The sequence below is a fragment of the Magallana gigas genome, chromosome 6 (assembly GCF_963853765.1).
Source record: "Magallana gigas chromosome 6, xbMagGiga1.1, whole genome shotgun sequence".
Lineage (NCBI taxonomy): Eukaryota > Metazoa > Mollusca > Bivalvia > Ostreida > Ostreidae > Magallana > Magallana gigas.
Window position 1 is genome coordinate 21882313 of NC_088858.1, and position 15000 is coordinate 21897312.

General features: G+C 35.6%; 1 protein-coding gene across 8 annotated transcripts in view; it reads left to right on the forward strand.

Annotated features, from left to right (window-relative positions):
* The window catches only part of LOC105318461 (RNA-binding protein Nova-1), a 26072-nt gene that overhangs the window by 4083 nt on the left and 6989 nt on the right, over positions 1–15000 (forward strand). For 4 of the 8 annotated variants that reach the window (XM_034470121.2, XM_011415606.4, XM_011415607.4 and 1 more), the window contains exons 2-4: positions 976–1035; positions 5420–5560; positions 12139–12284. In XM_034470121.2, coding sequence (XP_034326012.1) covers positions 976–1035; positions 5420–5560; positions 12139–12284 — 347 coding nt within the window. Of the gene's footprint in view, positions 1–415; positions 550–975; positions 1036–5419; positions 5561–5622; positions 5652–12138; positions 12285–15000 lie in introns of those variants that run through there. The other 4 variants (XM_011415609.4, XM_011415611.4, XM_011415602.3 and 1 more) reach the window with 3 other exon arrangements.

The window sequence follows — 15000 nt, forward strand, 5'->3', positions numbered from 1 at the left end:
GCTGAGAGGGGGGGGGTCAGTTGCTATATATGATCATTGCTGGAGTGTTGAGGGGTGTGGTGTTGTGAGTTGGTCCGTTTCTATATTGCTGAGGTATTGAGAGAGGGGTGGTTGATTGGTCAGTTGCTACCTACAGTTAAATAGTCAATCTCTCCCGTGACTACTGTAGCTATGGATTGAAGTGTAAGGTTTCCCCTGTGACTGAGGCAGCCCGTGTGAAGCTCATTGATTATTGACAGTAAATCTACTGTCGCATCCTTACTGGGAGAAAAGGCTCCACAATTCCCGGTCTGTACTAGTAAATTCATCCACCGGTAGCACTTTACCCCAAGCACAGGGCTTTCTTTCTGTGTGTATGACAAGTCTACTTCCTCCTTGCATTAGTTTATAATTTTTTTTTCGTATTACACGCATTTAAAGATGAGTATATAGAGACATTAACTCGATCATCCCTCATCACAAGCTTGTCACACGCCTTCATGCTAGCAGCAATCTCGGAGCAGATGTATCTCAATTTTTTCCCACCAATTTGCTATTACCATGATTACAGTAAGCAAAAAAAAAATCTTATTAGGTTAATTATCAAGGTTGGTTTTTTTTTCCTCTTTAACTCTATCTATCCTTCATTACCACACCTTTCTTAAATTTTGTTGATTTTCATTTCTTAGATGTGTTTTGAATGATATGAATCTTTTTTGCAGGTCCTTGCTTTTTCATCATCCAATGGAATTTACACTACAATGCTAATTTGTACATGCATTTCTACATTGTGTACTTATGTACATGTTCTTGGCAGTGGAATTTTTGATAGGTCACTAAAAAAATTTCTATTTCATCGATGGGTGAAACCAGCTTATTTTTTTTTTTTGGATTTCCCTTGCATACATCCCCCTTTGCCCTATTGACCATTGTTTCACGGCAGCATTTCTTTACCTTGTCATTTTCACCTCACTATGCCATCTCTTTCCTTTGTAGGTACATCAGACCAGCTTCATCAGATGATGACTGAAGAACCAAACGGCGACACTGTCATGGGTAATCATTTTATCATATAAACATGGCTTGTATGTGTGTGTATGTGTGGTCGTGTGTGTGTGTACATGTGTATTTGTATATTCATGTATGTGAAAGTTTGTTTGCGTTTCCTCCCATATTCATCCTATTCTAAATACAACACATCCCACCCTGTCTTTTCATTTATTTATTTACGTGTTGGTGCTGTTTTTATTTTTATATTTGCTGTGTTATATCACACATTCTGCGCTGTTGTATATTTGCCAGCATATTGCATAACACAAAAATAAGTAATTCACTGAAGAGTTGACATGTTTTTGAGAACCCTACTAACTACAGAATCCTTGTCGTAAACTAGTGCTATTTATAGATCTGATGAAATGTGCCAGACTCTGGGGATTTATTTGTTTGATAACTGATAGAAATAAATGCAAGACTATTTGTGTTAAAGAAACTAGGAAGAACAATAGGATGAATATACTTGAGCAGTACATCTTGGCAATCTTCACAAAGCCAGATTTTTGTTGTCTTGAGGAGTGCACTGCAGCTAGAGTCTGTGAAATTCCAGGAATGAATCATTGAAATTGTCTCGCGGGGGAAACTCACTCTTATATATTTATGTTCATTGTACATGTTTGGCAATGGCAGTGCTAGTGCAACTTAGTTGAGGAAAATAAGTTCCAGAAAGGGGAACCGAATTTTCATGCCCACAAGATATGAAATGTCAAAGTAAACCTGCTCATTAGCATTGATTAGATTTGACTGTTTAAAGGCATCAATGCGTTTCAATCAGATTGTAAGATGTGGTTTGAGTGTAGACACTTATGTTTTAAAAATAGACAGATGCAGCTATAGGTTACCAGAGGTCATGTTCATGCATGTCAGAAAGTAATTATCATAGAAATGCCCTTCTTAGTCAGGGCAGCATGCACAACTAGTGTCAATCATGAGTACAAATTTTGCTGAATAGGCTAAAAAAAAAAAATAAGGAGTAATCTTGAAGAGGACTGGGAGAAAATCCAATCAATAGCGGCCTGTCAGGTTGACAGAGTGGTCCTGGGAGAATGACCCTTTGGTGTAGGAGGAAAACCTATACCATCACGGGCCCATTCTTCTGGTGTGTGTGTGTGTGTGTATGGAAAGATGTGGTATAGTCCACTGCTTTGGATCCACAGAGTGTACACATATAGATCAACGAAATTACTGGTTATTGATTGTTAGAAATATAATTCTCTCCTATATCAAATCTGTAGTCACTAGTCCACACAGTGGATGGCAGTTGATTATGCGGGCAGGTCTAATATCTCCGGGTTCCGCGGAGAGAGGTTTCGGATCTGGTTGTGCATTGATTCCTGCCGATAGGCGTACCAATGAAATAGAAATCATTGATCTTTTGGGTAATTGCTTGGCAGTATTCTTGTGTAATCTTCTCTCAATTTGCAGACAGAATACTAACCTTTAATATATATAAAGATGGCAAGACCTTTTGACCAGGGTCCACTGAAGATGAATTTGGCATCATTTATCTTGCTGCTGGCTTGCTTTATAGAAGAGAATACAAATGGATGGAGGAAGTTCAGGGTAGATAACTTGTGATCGTTAGAAGGATGATGATAAGCTGCTGATTGTATAGGGTTTAATTATTTCCTGTCAGGAGAGTCAATAATAAGTTTCGGTAAATGGAAAATAATATACCTCTTGTATTGAAGTGAGGTTTTGTATTGGCCAACAATGGGGCTCTTTATACTGAGTCAGGGGCTTGTCAAATGATAATATTTAGATAATAAATTTTGACCTCTTGTTGTTCTTTTAAAGCTAGCAGTATATGATTTATTATGATTGTGTCTTTTTCTTCTTCTTTTATTTATTATTCATCTGCAATGGGTGTAAATTATTATTTGTCTAGGCGTGTTGATCAGTGCACATGAAATGATAAAGTATCGCTAGGCTGCAGGGGAAGAAGGATGATGATGAAATCCTAGACACACCTTGACCTCAAGTGAACTCTAGGTGTATAACTGTCACATCGTCATACATCACATGTTCCTTAGCAGTAATAGTCAGGCTTTTCTAGGGGTAATTTTCAGTGAATCATTCCAGTGTTCAATCCGAGTGTCCCCCTCATATATTATTATTTTTGCACGTGTTTATGAAAATCATTCAATTTTGATGGCTTAACTATCAGATGTCCAGTTTGACTGAGGATTTAATGACAGTATCAGCTGTCCGAAATTGCAGTGTAATATGCCAAATAAAATACACAGGGATTTCTCAAAGATGTGAGATGTAATAGCGGGGAGGAATAACCGTCATGGCTTCATGTGTACGTTATTACCAAGGCATCCCACGAAGGATGCCACAAGCACTCCACTGATATAATGTGGAATGCAGCACTGCAGAAATATTTTGCTGTGAAAAAAAAAATTGATTGATCTAACAGATATTTGTCCATGGAAAGAGAAGGCACATCCTCAAAAGCAGCATCTTTACAATGATAAGATAGAGGTTCCTTGCTTCACGTCAGAATGTGAGGTACCCAATGGTTTTTTTAGCCTCCCAAAAGATTATACCCTCCCCAATATCAGATTTGCAGACAGAGAGTTGCTAGAAGGCCTATGATACTGAATTTTCAAGAATATTTTCAGTTCCCATCTTGTTCCCATATAGAAGACTGAAGAAAACTTTAATAGGCTCACGTTACTCTTGTGTCATAAAAACTAGCAATTTATCAACCTTGAGAGATTATAGATACAACCGCCTACACTTTACTGGCACATTTGAAGTGTACATCAAAGTTGCATTAATAAATATCATATTCATTGCAACTAGTGAATTGTCTCTGAACTGAGCAAGAAGTAAATCTTTTATATTTAATCATCACAGCTTAACAGAAGAAAATATATATTATGATTAATAATGGAAAACAAGCTATGTGAAGAAAATCGAAAAATTCATAGAAAATGTAAAGTGTGATAGTGTGTGTGCAGTGCTTAGTCTCTGGCTAAAGGAAGAGCCAAGAATAGTTGTAGATAGGTAGATATATGGAAGCTTTGATGCTTAGTCTGATCCCATCTTATTCATGAAATATGTTGTATTTCTCTGATGTAAGCTGATTGGATTATGACACATGCTTTAGATAACGAGTCTCTCTCACTGCTGCCCCTCTCCACCAGCATGTGTCTTCCTGTAAAGGGGCAGCGGGGAGTAAGTGAAAACAGATGGGTGCTCTACCGGAATTCTTTTGTGAATTACTGTCTTTGGGGCCTGAGGCATCTTCACTCGCTCTCCCCCTCCCCCTAACCTAGTAACATCTGGCCACACTTTCTATTAATACAGCAAGCTGTCAATAACAATTTGCTGCACAACTTAACTCTCTCTCTCTCTCTCTCTCTCTCTCTCTCTCTCTCTCTCTCTCTCTCTCTCTCTCTCTCTCTCTCTCTCAGCAAAAGTAGTTAAGATTTTGTAAAAAGATTTTTAAAAAATCAATTGATGCCTCTTCCAAACAAGATACCAGACTGTCTTTTAGAAATCAGAAGCATTAATCCGTTGGTAAATAGGAGAGATGCATTTGCTGCTTAGCAGAAGTGAAAATGCTTCTGAAGAAAGCATTTAATTACAGAGGATTTCAACCTTTTATGCTCAAGCTGGTTAACCATCTTTCATATCACAGGCTCAGGGGAAACTGGCGGACTGGAATGCAACTAGTGGGGGTTAGAAATTCCCCTTGGAAGTGGGAGGCTGGTGCCCTCATATTACCCTGATTGAAACGCATTAAACTTTCATCATTCCTAATATGGCCAGTCCAGACCCCAACATTACATTGATTATGAAAAGTCTCCTTTAGCATTGATTTTTATGGGCCATGTGTGTTGTATTAAATCATAGGCCATACAAATAGTTAGTATTGTGCATTTAATTGAGTAAAATGTTGCCAGGGTTTTTTTTTTCTTTGAGTTTGATTTTTTTTCCACCACCTTGTATGTTTAAACATTTTAGATAATTAGCAACAGATAAAAGGCTTTTATCACAAACAGGAAAAAGTGGTTGAGAGAGTGCAAGATGGAAGAAAAAAACTTTGAATTGGATCATTCAATGAAGTTATTCTGTTATTAGACAAAGTGCAAAGATAAAAGGGAAATGTTAGTCAGATAGCACCTTTAGCATTTATGTTTGATAATTACACATGTATTATAAAGCTAATTTATCTGTCTGTGAAGAGTATTTACATAGAAAGATGTACATATTGTACGTAGTTCGTAGTTTATTTTAAAAAATGAAGGATACCGGTACCTTAGTATGACAATCTTGAATTATTTTTCTGTTTAGGTGACATTGTTTGTAGATAATTAAAAATGAGTAGAACTGACAGTGTCTTATTATGAAAATTATATCTTTTTATTTGTAGGTGACAATGTACATCTTAAGATCTTAGTGCCCAGTATTGCCGCGGGAGCCATCATTGGAAAGGGAGGAGAAACCATCGCCCAAGTACAGAAAGAGGCTGGCGCCCGTGTCAAAATGTCCAAAGCTAATGACTTTTACCCAGGTATGTCTAAATATCAAAATGTCCAAAGCTAATGACTTTTACCCAGTATGTCCAAATGTCAAAATGTCCAAAGCTAATGACTTTTACCCAGGTATGTCCAAATATCAAAATGTCCAAAACTATAATGACATTTACACAGGTATGTCCAAAGCTAAATGGCATTTATTTATGCAACAAAACAGGAAGCAGTATGCTGAAGATAAACACAGCTGATGATTTGAAAAAAAGAAACAGCAGCTAGCATTTGTTTAGGACATTAAATGAGGAAATGAAAGATTTATATTGTGAAGATGGGATTGTTGATGTGAAATCAGATTTTTAGATGACACACTTTCAAGTTTTAGGTCACTGAAATTTTTGTGCTTGCAGTCCTAATATTTTTTAAAACCTCAAAAAAAAAAAATTAAAACAAGAGAAATACAGTAGAACATTAACATTAAATTCAGCATTAGATTCATAAGAAGGTGTTGGTGATCTTTTTTTGTGGTGGGGTGGGGGAATGTTAACCTTTTGCATATTTCCGTATTAAAACAAGGACAACCAAGAAAACCTGTATTACAAGTCCAATGTTATGATACATACATTTTACAGAAGGTCAATACATTATGATGGGTGTAATTGGTGTATAATGAGACAATTAGCTTTCCTCTTTAAGCAGATATAAAGAACTTCATTACCAATAACAAGACATGCTTTCACTGCATCGCCAGAAAGACATTATTCTTCGCCATGATCTATGTATGATGTCTGCATGTAATGTAAAGCAAAAAATTGGTTACCATGACAGCAGTAATCCATAAATTGGTCAACAGGGCAGAGGAATTAATATTGATAAACTTTGGGACGATATTGTTTGGCTTAGCTGTGTAGAGATATATTACTAGTACCAGTAGTTAGAATTTGGTATGTACAGGTATGTACGCTGATTCGTTTAACTGGGGAAATAGATCGAGATCTTAAGTTACCATGTATGTATGTTTAAACAAATTCAGTACATTCAGGGTCCACAATAGAGATAAACACTTGAGCAATTGGCCCATTCAAGTTCATTGGTTTAAATGGATTCTTGAATGTCCTGTTTTTAATGTCCCGCAATTACCGACTTTCCATGACATGAATTGTGTTTCGTTTTGATATCAGTCAAGTTTTACACATTGAAATTATATGGTGGACTGTTATACAAAAGAAAGAATAATGGATTTTTCTCTGGGGGGAAATGGCTCCAGTCATTTTGTTTTTGGTTGCTTCTTTTTTATAGAGACAAATGAGTTCTTGTTCTACTTTCTTGCCCTGTTGCTCATTTATGATTAAAATTGATTGACATTTCTTCATGGAATTTTCATGTTGGAGAAGAATAGCTGTGCAGGACATGTAAACTGGTACTAAAAAAAATCTCTAGAAGCATGCCATAACATTCCCAAGCAGAGTGCAACAATAGATTTTGTTCTCCTTTTCTCCCCATGCAATAGAGATGCAATTCCTGAGTACCATCTGGGTCAATATATCCATGAAAGAATAGAAACATGCATCAGGCAAATATCTCAATATTCTCACACTAGATGTGCAGTTTAATGCGCTAATTACCCTGCTTTCACCTGCTTTCAATTTCAAGTCGAAATCCTCATCAGAAACGGTATGTGTGGGATTCCTTTGAAGGAAAAAATCATTACAGAACACATTTAGCGATGAAACATTGAACGATCTATTCAACGACGGAAAGATAAGGGGCTTTAGGTGTATAGACCTTTTTTTCTCTCAGACATTATGTGCCAATGGCTGATTGAGGCATGAACTGCCTTTTTGATTGATCATATATGTACTTATCAGGCAGATTCGAAGCAAAACTACCTGTAGGGGCTTTCAATGCATGCTCAAGTCCAAAGTAATGTAGGCAAGGAAAACATCCATCTTTTTAAATCTCACATTGTCTCATGTAAAGTCACCAACAGGTTCAAGCTTGCCTGGGCAATGTTAAGTGAATTTTCTGAGTTGTTAATTTCTGTTCAGTTATTTTGATGACTGGTAGTTTTAGAAGCACAGTTCTCAATGGATTGAAGAGTCTTATGATTGCGTGTTTAATCTTTTTACATACCACATATATACATGTCATCAATATTCATTGTTTATACATGTACGTGTAAAACAAGAATAAGAATGTTGCAGTTGTCTAAATTTCAGCCAATTCTTTTATGGTACACAAGTACATGCCTGGCTTGATATTTTTCTTGATCTCTCCTGTTTACAATATGCCCTCGGTATGATCATAAGTACAACTATAATGCCATCTAGCATTTATTGGTACACATTAACATAAATTGTACATGTGTATATCCATGTGGCACTGTACAAGAACAAACTTGATTGTACAGGTTTCGTGTGTGCCCACACACACACACACACACACACACACACACGCGCACATGTGTTCAGCAAACGTCATGATTTATGCTAAATTACTTGCATAATAATTTGTGCATCTGCAGCGTACATCAGAGAGTCTTTATGGATTAGGATATTTAATGTTATCTCCTCTCTTCTCCTCAGAAGAAAAGAGTTATTTCATAACTCATTTAGGTATAATGGCACAAAAAACATTTGGATGTGCATAATGGTTTCAAGGCACTCCACATTCTTACTTACTGGCAAAAAAATATTTGTTTGCTAATTAAATTTTGTCTTACCACTTCTTGAGCTATTTGAATAGAGAAAGGGGGGGATAGATTTTTTTTTTGATTTGTAACTGCATAAAATCTAGAGTTGTATTGGAACTCTGCAATAATTCTATTTAATGAGCTAAATAGGGGTAAACTCAAATCTTATTATAGGGATCTGACTGTAAAGTCATTTAAGGAAGCCAGCCAGTGCTTGAATGGCCAATATACCCTATCTCTTCATCTGTATATATAATACCAGGACATTTAATAGATTAACAGCAAGAACATTTTTATGCCGGCTGTCTTTAAACATGCTTAGTAAAGGAATTTTGTATTAATCATATTGTCAGGACATTGCCAAAAGGAGCAAGAAACAGGGAGGGATTTATACTGTTAAATAGGATTACGTTTAGCACTGCAATCTCTGGGTTCTGAAGTACTTCTCTAGCACTGCTGGGCATGTTGTGTATTATACAATTGTACATTTAATAGTCAGACCAGTACTTTGGAGCACCTAGAATGCAATACATAATAACACCATGTAATTTAATTATTTTTTTTTGGGGGGGGGGGGGGGGGTGGGGGAGGGGGGACTGGTATTCTGTTGTACAATAAGGTTCAGTTACAAGGATGAACATTATACAAACATTGATTGGGTACCTACTGTCCTATCATTTTCTATTTACTAAAGGAAATCTTTATGAATAGAAAGAGGAAAACTGGATCTAGATATAAATGTGTGTGAGTGTGTGTGTCTGACTGAAACTATTGAATTTCCTCCCAATAATATCCAGGTGTTGTTTAAGAGAGTATAGTGTGTAGTAGCCATTAGCCTTCCTAAGGGCATCAATCACCAACAAATGCTCTGTGTTTCCATGTAACAATGTTACTTAGGTAGCAAAACTGATGTCCTAGTTTCTCTAACAAGATAATGATCACTTCACAAAAAAGACAGCAGACATATTAAGGAATGTGTCCATATTGTTATCTGTAATGAAGGGAACAAGTATTTAGTTTGCAAGTCAGCAGGTTTTGTTTTTTACCGCTAAGGGAATGGAGAGAGAGAGAGAGAGAGAGAGAGAGAGAGAGAGAGAGAGAGCGATGCAAATAGGCTTTTAATTTAATTTCTATGGCATGGCTAATTCATTGCTTGATGTTTTAAATTTCTAATACAGAATTTTAAACATAGTGAATTTTGAATAATTTATTGAAACAAGTATTTGTTGTTGGAATTTGTCATGAGGTTTGCATAAATTTTCTAAATCTTAAGAAATCATTTAAATTTTGTCAGCGAGATGAAAAAAAAAAAAGAGCCACAAAAAATTAGAAGTGTATTTTTTTTTTAAAACGAAAAGGTAGTATAATGGTAGAAACGAATTTTGTTTTATTTGGTATGGAATATGTCAGATAGACAGGCTAAGAGAGTCGTCAGTGAATAGAAACATCAATGATGATAGTCCCACATTAGGTAGCCATTTTTATGTCCTGTTCATTTTTACATGTCATGGCTTTCAACACCTGAATGTGCTTACATCAATAGATGAGCGTAATTAAATGGATATAAAAGCCTATATAGATCCAACTTCTTGGAGATAACGGAGGGTCAGCCCTGACTCTCTCATTTTAGTGTTGTCCTGACTGCCTGCCTGTCCATTATGTTAAGAATCTAATTAAGCATTCAGGACCGCAAAGTTAGTCGGCCTAGTCTGAAATAATTTACCAGCTTTCGTATGTCGGTAAACCTTTCATTTGAAGACTATATCTTTTTCTTTTTTGAATCTGCTTGCATTTTTGTTATCTGCAGCTTGCATGGTTCTTTACACCATGGGGAGCTAATGTAGATATACAACGTTGAAATGCCAGCAAATATGAATGTGTTCAAAACAGACTCAAAGATGTATAAACATATATAAACTTTCCATCTGAAGGTTATAGGCTCAAGAATGACACCTTTTTTTGATTGCGGACTATGATGACATGCTTTACATAAAATATAAATGTATTGCCCTAGGATGGCATTAATTGTTTTTTTGTAAGGTCAAAGAACAAGGTCATCTGATTCATCGCTGCTTTGAAAAATGGTATTTATAAATGAAAGTGAAAATTATTACCCTTGAAATTATCTTTTTTAAAAAGCAATTAGCTAAGAAAGCTGTTCTTAAAAGGCTGCAGCAACTTTTCGTTGTTAATTCTGTGCAGGAAAACCTGCAATGCTGTTTTATGTCCTTCACAATAGGAGCCCATTATTTAATGAATTACATAATTGTGATATGAAATTAGGTACAAATTACGTGCATTTGTTAATTGAAGATAAACATGTTGACTGCTGAGATAGAACTTGACCCACAACGAGTTGAAACATGTCCTTGTCTTTATTTTGTTTATGGCTATATATAGTTATACTATACATGTAACAAACATTACAGCCCAGATTTGGGTGGACATGTAAATCAAGAAAGAAAGTTTAGAGGGGATTTAGGACCTGATGTAATAAACTAAGGCTGTCTGTCCCACCATTCAGCCACTGGGCTGACGTGTTTTATTCACACCAACACCTTCCAGTTATTAATGCTGAACATTCTTTAAAAGGCCCTGCGCCAGGACACTCACCCCCTTAATCTCTCCCCCTGTAGCAATTCGTCACCGTGAGCCAACACATGCCCATTAAAATAAAAGCAGGGGAATCAAGACTTTTATTTCTCCTTCTTCAATTATAAATATTGCCGGAGATTTGCATTGTAAGGCTATTTGTAAGAGCTGGCCTAGTCATTGAATAGTCGCAACAGTGTCTCCATTTTTCAGAGCCTTTAACTTTGTAGTTTTTTTTTATCTTAGAAGGCTCAACAGGGCATTGATTACATTATTGAATAGACGTGTCTCTTTTTCAAGCACTAACACAAACTTTTAAAACTAAAATTGGTTAGAATTTAGTCGGAAATATTTTTTTGCTCACTTGAACGTATTAAATTGTGAGAATATAGATTAATTTTTGTTGTTCAGATGAAGTGCTGGTATTAGAATTTGAAATTCTGGAGAATAAATGGACGACAGAGAGAATTTGAGAAAAATCTGCATTATTCATGAAGCATATTATTGCTTGTAAGATATTTGTTTGTTTTGAATGGTTGCTACAACAGAAAGTTCATAAAACCTCACTCGATACTCACAGTCTGGGTGCAGAGGTGATGGTTATAATCGACTGCAAAGTACTCTATCTGTGATGAACTGGAAATTCTTGCTTCAATGCATCCTTATATTTGGAGTATCAGGCATTAATATCATCTCAACAGTTCAAAGCAACGATGAATTATTGAGAAAAAGTCTTTATGTACTGTATTGAATAAATAGCAGTACCCAGCAAACTAAAGTGCTGAAGCAGCACATGAAAACTTATAACGCTTTGATGTTTTATTTAAGGGTTATAGTTAATCAAAGAGTATTGTAACCAAAAAATTCAAAATTTTTTGTAATATGCATATGAACTCATTGTCTGATAAAATTGGTTTAGAACTGGATACAGCAAATTCCTTATTTTACACGAGTACTTAATTCTGCGATTCCTTCAGTTTTTATCATATCACAGGAATATAAAATCGTGAGCATCAAACTTTTGTTCCAAGTTCAAATAATTCACAGCTGTCCGAAAAATAAAAGGGAAATTTTGAAATTTTAGAGGGACGTTTCACATGATTTATAGTGGATATTAATTTCTTGCATTCATTATGGAATTTCCAATAAACAATGGGACAAAAATATTAAAAGACAAGTAAGAGTATCTGTTGGGATATTAAGCCGTATGGTAATAAGAAATGTGTGATGGTCATTGCCCATATTCTATATGTGCATGATCTATATGAATCAGGGTCTGGAATGCATGAGCAGCTGAAGTGAGATAATGAAGACTGACTTTGTGGTGTTTTTCAGGAACGACCGAGAGGGTATGCCTGATCATGGGGGGTGTAGAAGCCGTCAAAAGAGTCCACTGTTTCATCATGGAGAAAATCAGAGAAAAGCCAGATCCTAACCCCAAACCAGAGGAAACAAATAAAAACTTTGAGAGGCACAGACAGGTAAAGATGAATGCACACCTGTGCTGGTTTTCTTATGTGTACACATGTAGTATAAAGCATGTACAGGTAGTATAAAGATATGTACATTTATTTTCTATTCTCACATTTAACATAGAATTCATAGTATATACATGAATTGGTGAACACGTGTGGTATATAGGTATAAACATGTTCATATTCTCATCTCTTATACACACTGTTAAAGAATTAAGATATGTATGAATGTCTTTCTTAAGCACTTGTGTGCTTTGTGTAGAATTGTGGCATATGTGCAAAATGTTTTATACCTGTATGCACCTATATTTTGAACTGCATGCTTGTACCTTTCTCTTGAAAATGAAGAAGAGCCAGACTATCTCGTGTTGATTTAATTGTTATTACTTTAGAGAAATGGCTCTTGAAATTCCAAGAATCCCTCACAAAAAATATGGAAAGAATAACGCGAAAATATGCAGGGATGAGTATGAGCGTGTGTTTTGAATTCACACCTGTTTCAAATATCATTCCTGCGTTTGCCACACTTGGGTCTTTACAAAAGGAGATAATGTTTCTCAATTGGTTTCTTAACGATTTGCCATTTGCAAATCTGCAACCTGTATGAATCTGAAATTTTACCCCTCGAGTATAAAAAGTGCAGATTTTAACTACCGTAAATAAGAGAAAAAATGTTTCAAAAAAGTATGTCATTTGATAGAGGTCAAGCACTTATGATAAAAGTGATGGCTGTCTAGTCAGAAAATTCATCATGCCTGGAGTTGAAAGTTGTGTTTCATTATCAAAAGAATGGGTTTGATGTAATTGATTTTTGTTGGCATAATGCATCTTTTTTTTTTTATTGGTGTTAGTTTGTCAAATCAATAGGAATAGCGCGGCAGATAAGACTTCAACCATTACGTTAGGTTTGGCTCATCAACCCAGCAAGATTTGTTCATTAAATTCTTGGAAACTTCAGTTTTACTTGCATTATTGTTCTGCAAGGCTTTCCACTCTGGATGCAATAACTACGAAAGAAAATTGCAAAACCCTAAGTCTGACATTAAGCAATTTGGGGATGTTTAATTAAAACCACTGAAAACCCTACAGAATGATTCACAATGAGAGGGTATACATGTAAGCACTTTTATTCCATTAACTAGACTGTGTCTGCTTATAAAAAATACAGATACCATCTAGAATTTCAGTAACAGGGAATCTATTGTATTAGAAATTTCAATTTAAAATGTAAGCTAGTGATTTATTTTTACAGGTCATTGCCTTCAAGATAGCACAAAAAATTGGGGGGGGGGAGCAAGAAATGGAAATGGGGGGGGGGGGGAGAGAGAGAGAGAGGAAGTTGGGAAGTTAATTGCTCTTTTCATGTTATGACTTGTGTAATATACCGCAGGAACAATTTTAGATATATGCATTGATAAAGAGATGCTTCTTCATTGCTACTTGTTTGAATTCCGGCCTGTTTCACAGTGTTACATCATAGTGGAAGCCTGCATATAGTCTGGGTCTCGTCATAGATGTCATGATAAGATACACAGATAATTACAAATATAAACAATATCTCCTAAGTGTCTAGGAACTTTTTTAAAAAATACTCGAAAAACTTGGATAACAGTATGAAAACACTCCATCATGTAACCCAGTCAACACTTTGGGGTTTTCTCTTGCATAACCTTGATGATGGGGAAACAAGGGGAGGTAATGACCTCCAATAATGCCACTAACAGCTGCTTATGAGCTTTGTGTAGTGAACTGGAAATCATTACACATGTTATTGACAAACAAACTCCAAAACATTTCAGTTTGGAGAGCAAGCTTATGTTATTATTGCATGAATGTGGATTATTCATTAATCCATCATTTTTTTTTTATTGGGGAGGGGGAAAGAATAAAGACATTAGATCAAAAAAGGAACATGCAATTTGAAAGGGATTTAATTGGTGCTGTCTTGTGTTTATTAAGTACATGTATTTAAAAAATCATATAATTATTGAAATTACACTTGGTGTATCTATAGGCTTTATAAAAACAGTTGTAAATTTCATGGATGATATAAAAGAAATACATAAAACCTGTATAATGCACAGGCTGAAAAGATAAAAGATCTGTTGGCACTTTAATGGAATCTCTCATGGCACGTGGAGTTGAGATCATTTTCTGTTCCTTTGCCAAATGCTGAAAGAATCCCATTTTCTTTCGAGTCTAAACAATATTTGTCAAAGAAGCCCTGAAGCAGGTCACTTTAAGAAAACGAGGTTTACTGCAAATGCTTCAAACCCTGAATTTTTATTTTTTTGTAGAGAGGAAATATGGTTGCTTTTACTTATCTTGGCAGCTGCATGAGCAATCTTAGGCTCATCCTTTTGAATAGAATAAACATGAAAATATTTTTCTCAATTTATATATTTTTAAAATTGATTAACCTAACTGGTAGAGGGTGGCAAATAACAAAAAGTATGTTCAGAATGATGGCAAATTCTTGAGCAATAAAAGTTAAACCTCCTACAGACTGATATCTTATTATTATGGCACAATGATATGATCTTTCCTTTAGAAAGAAAGAATGGGAAGCATGCATACTATCTTTAATGTGAACTTGTTGATAGAAAAAAAAATCGAGAGGGGGAAAATCGATCAATTCCCCGAAACCCTAATTTGATCTTCTGATTATTTGGAGTGTTACATATATTTCACAAAATATTTAGACAAATATTTTCATGAACAT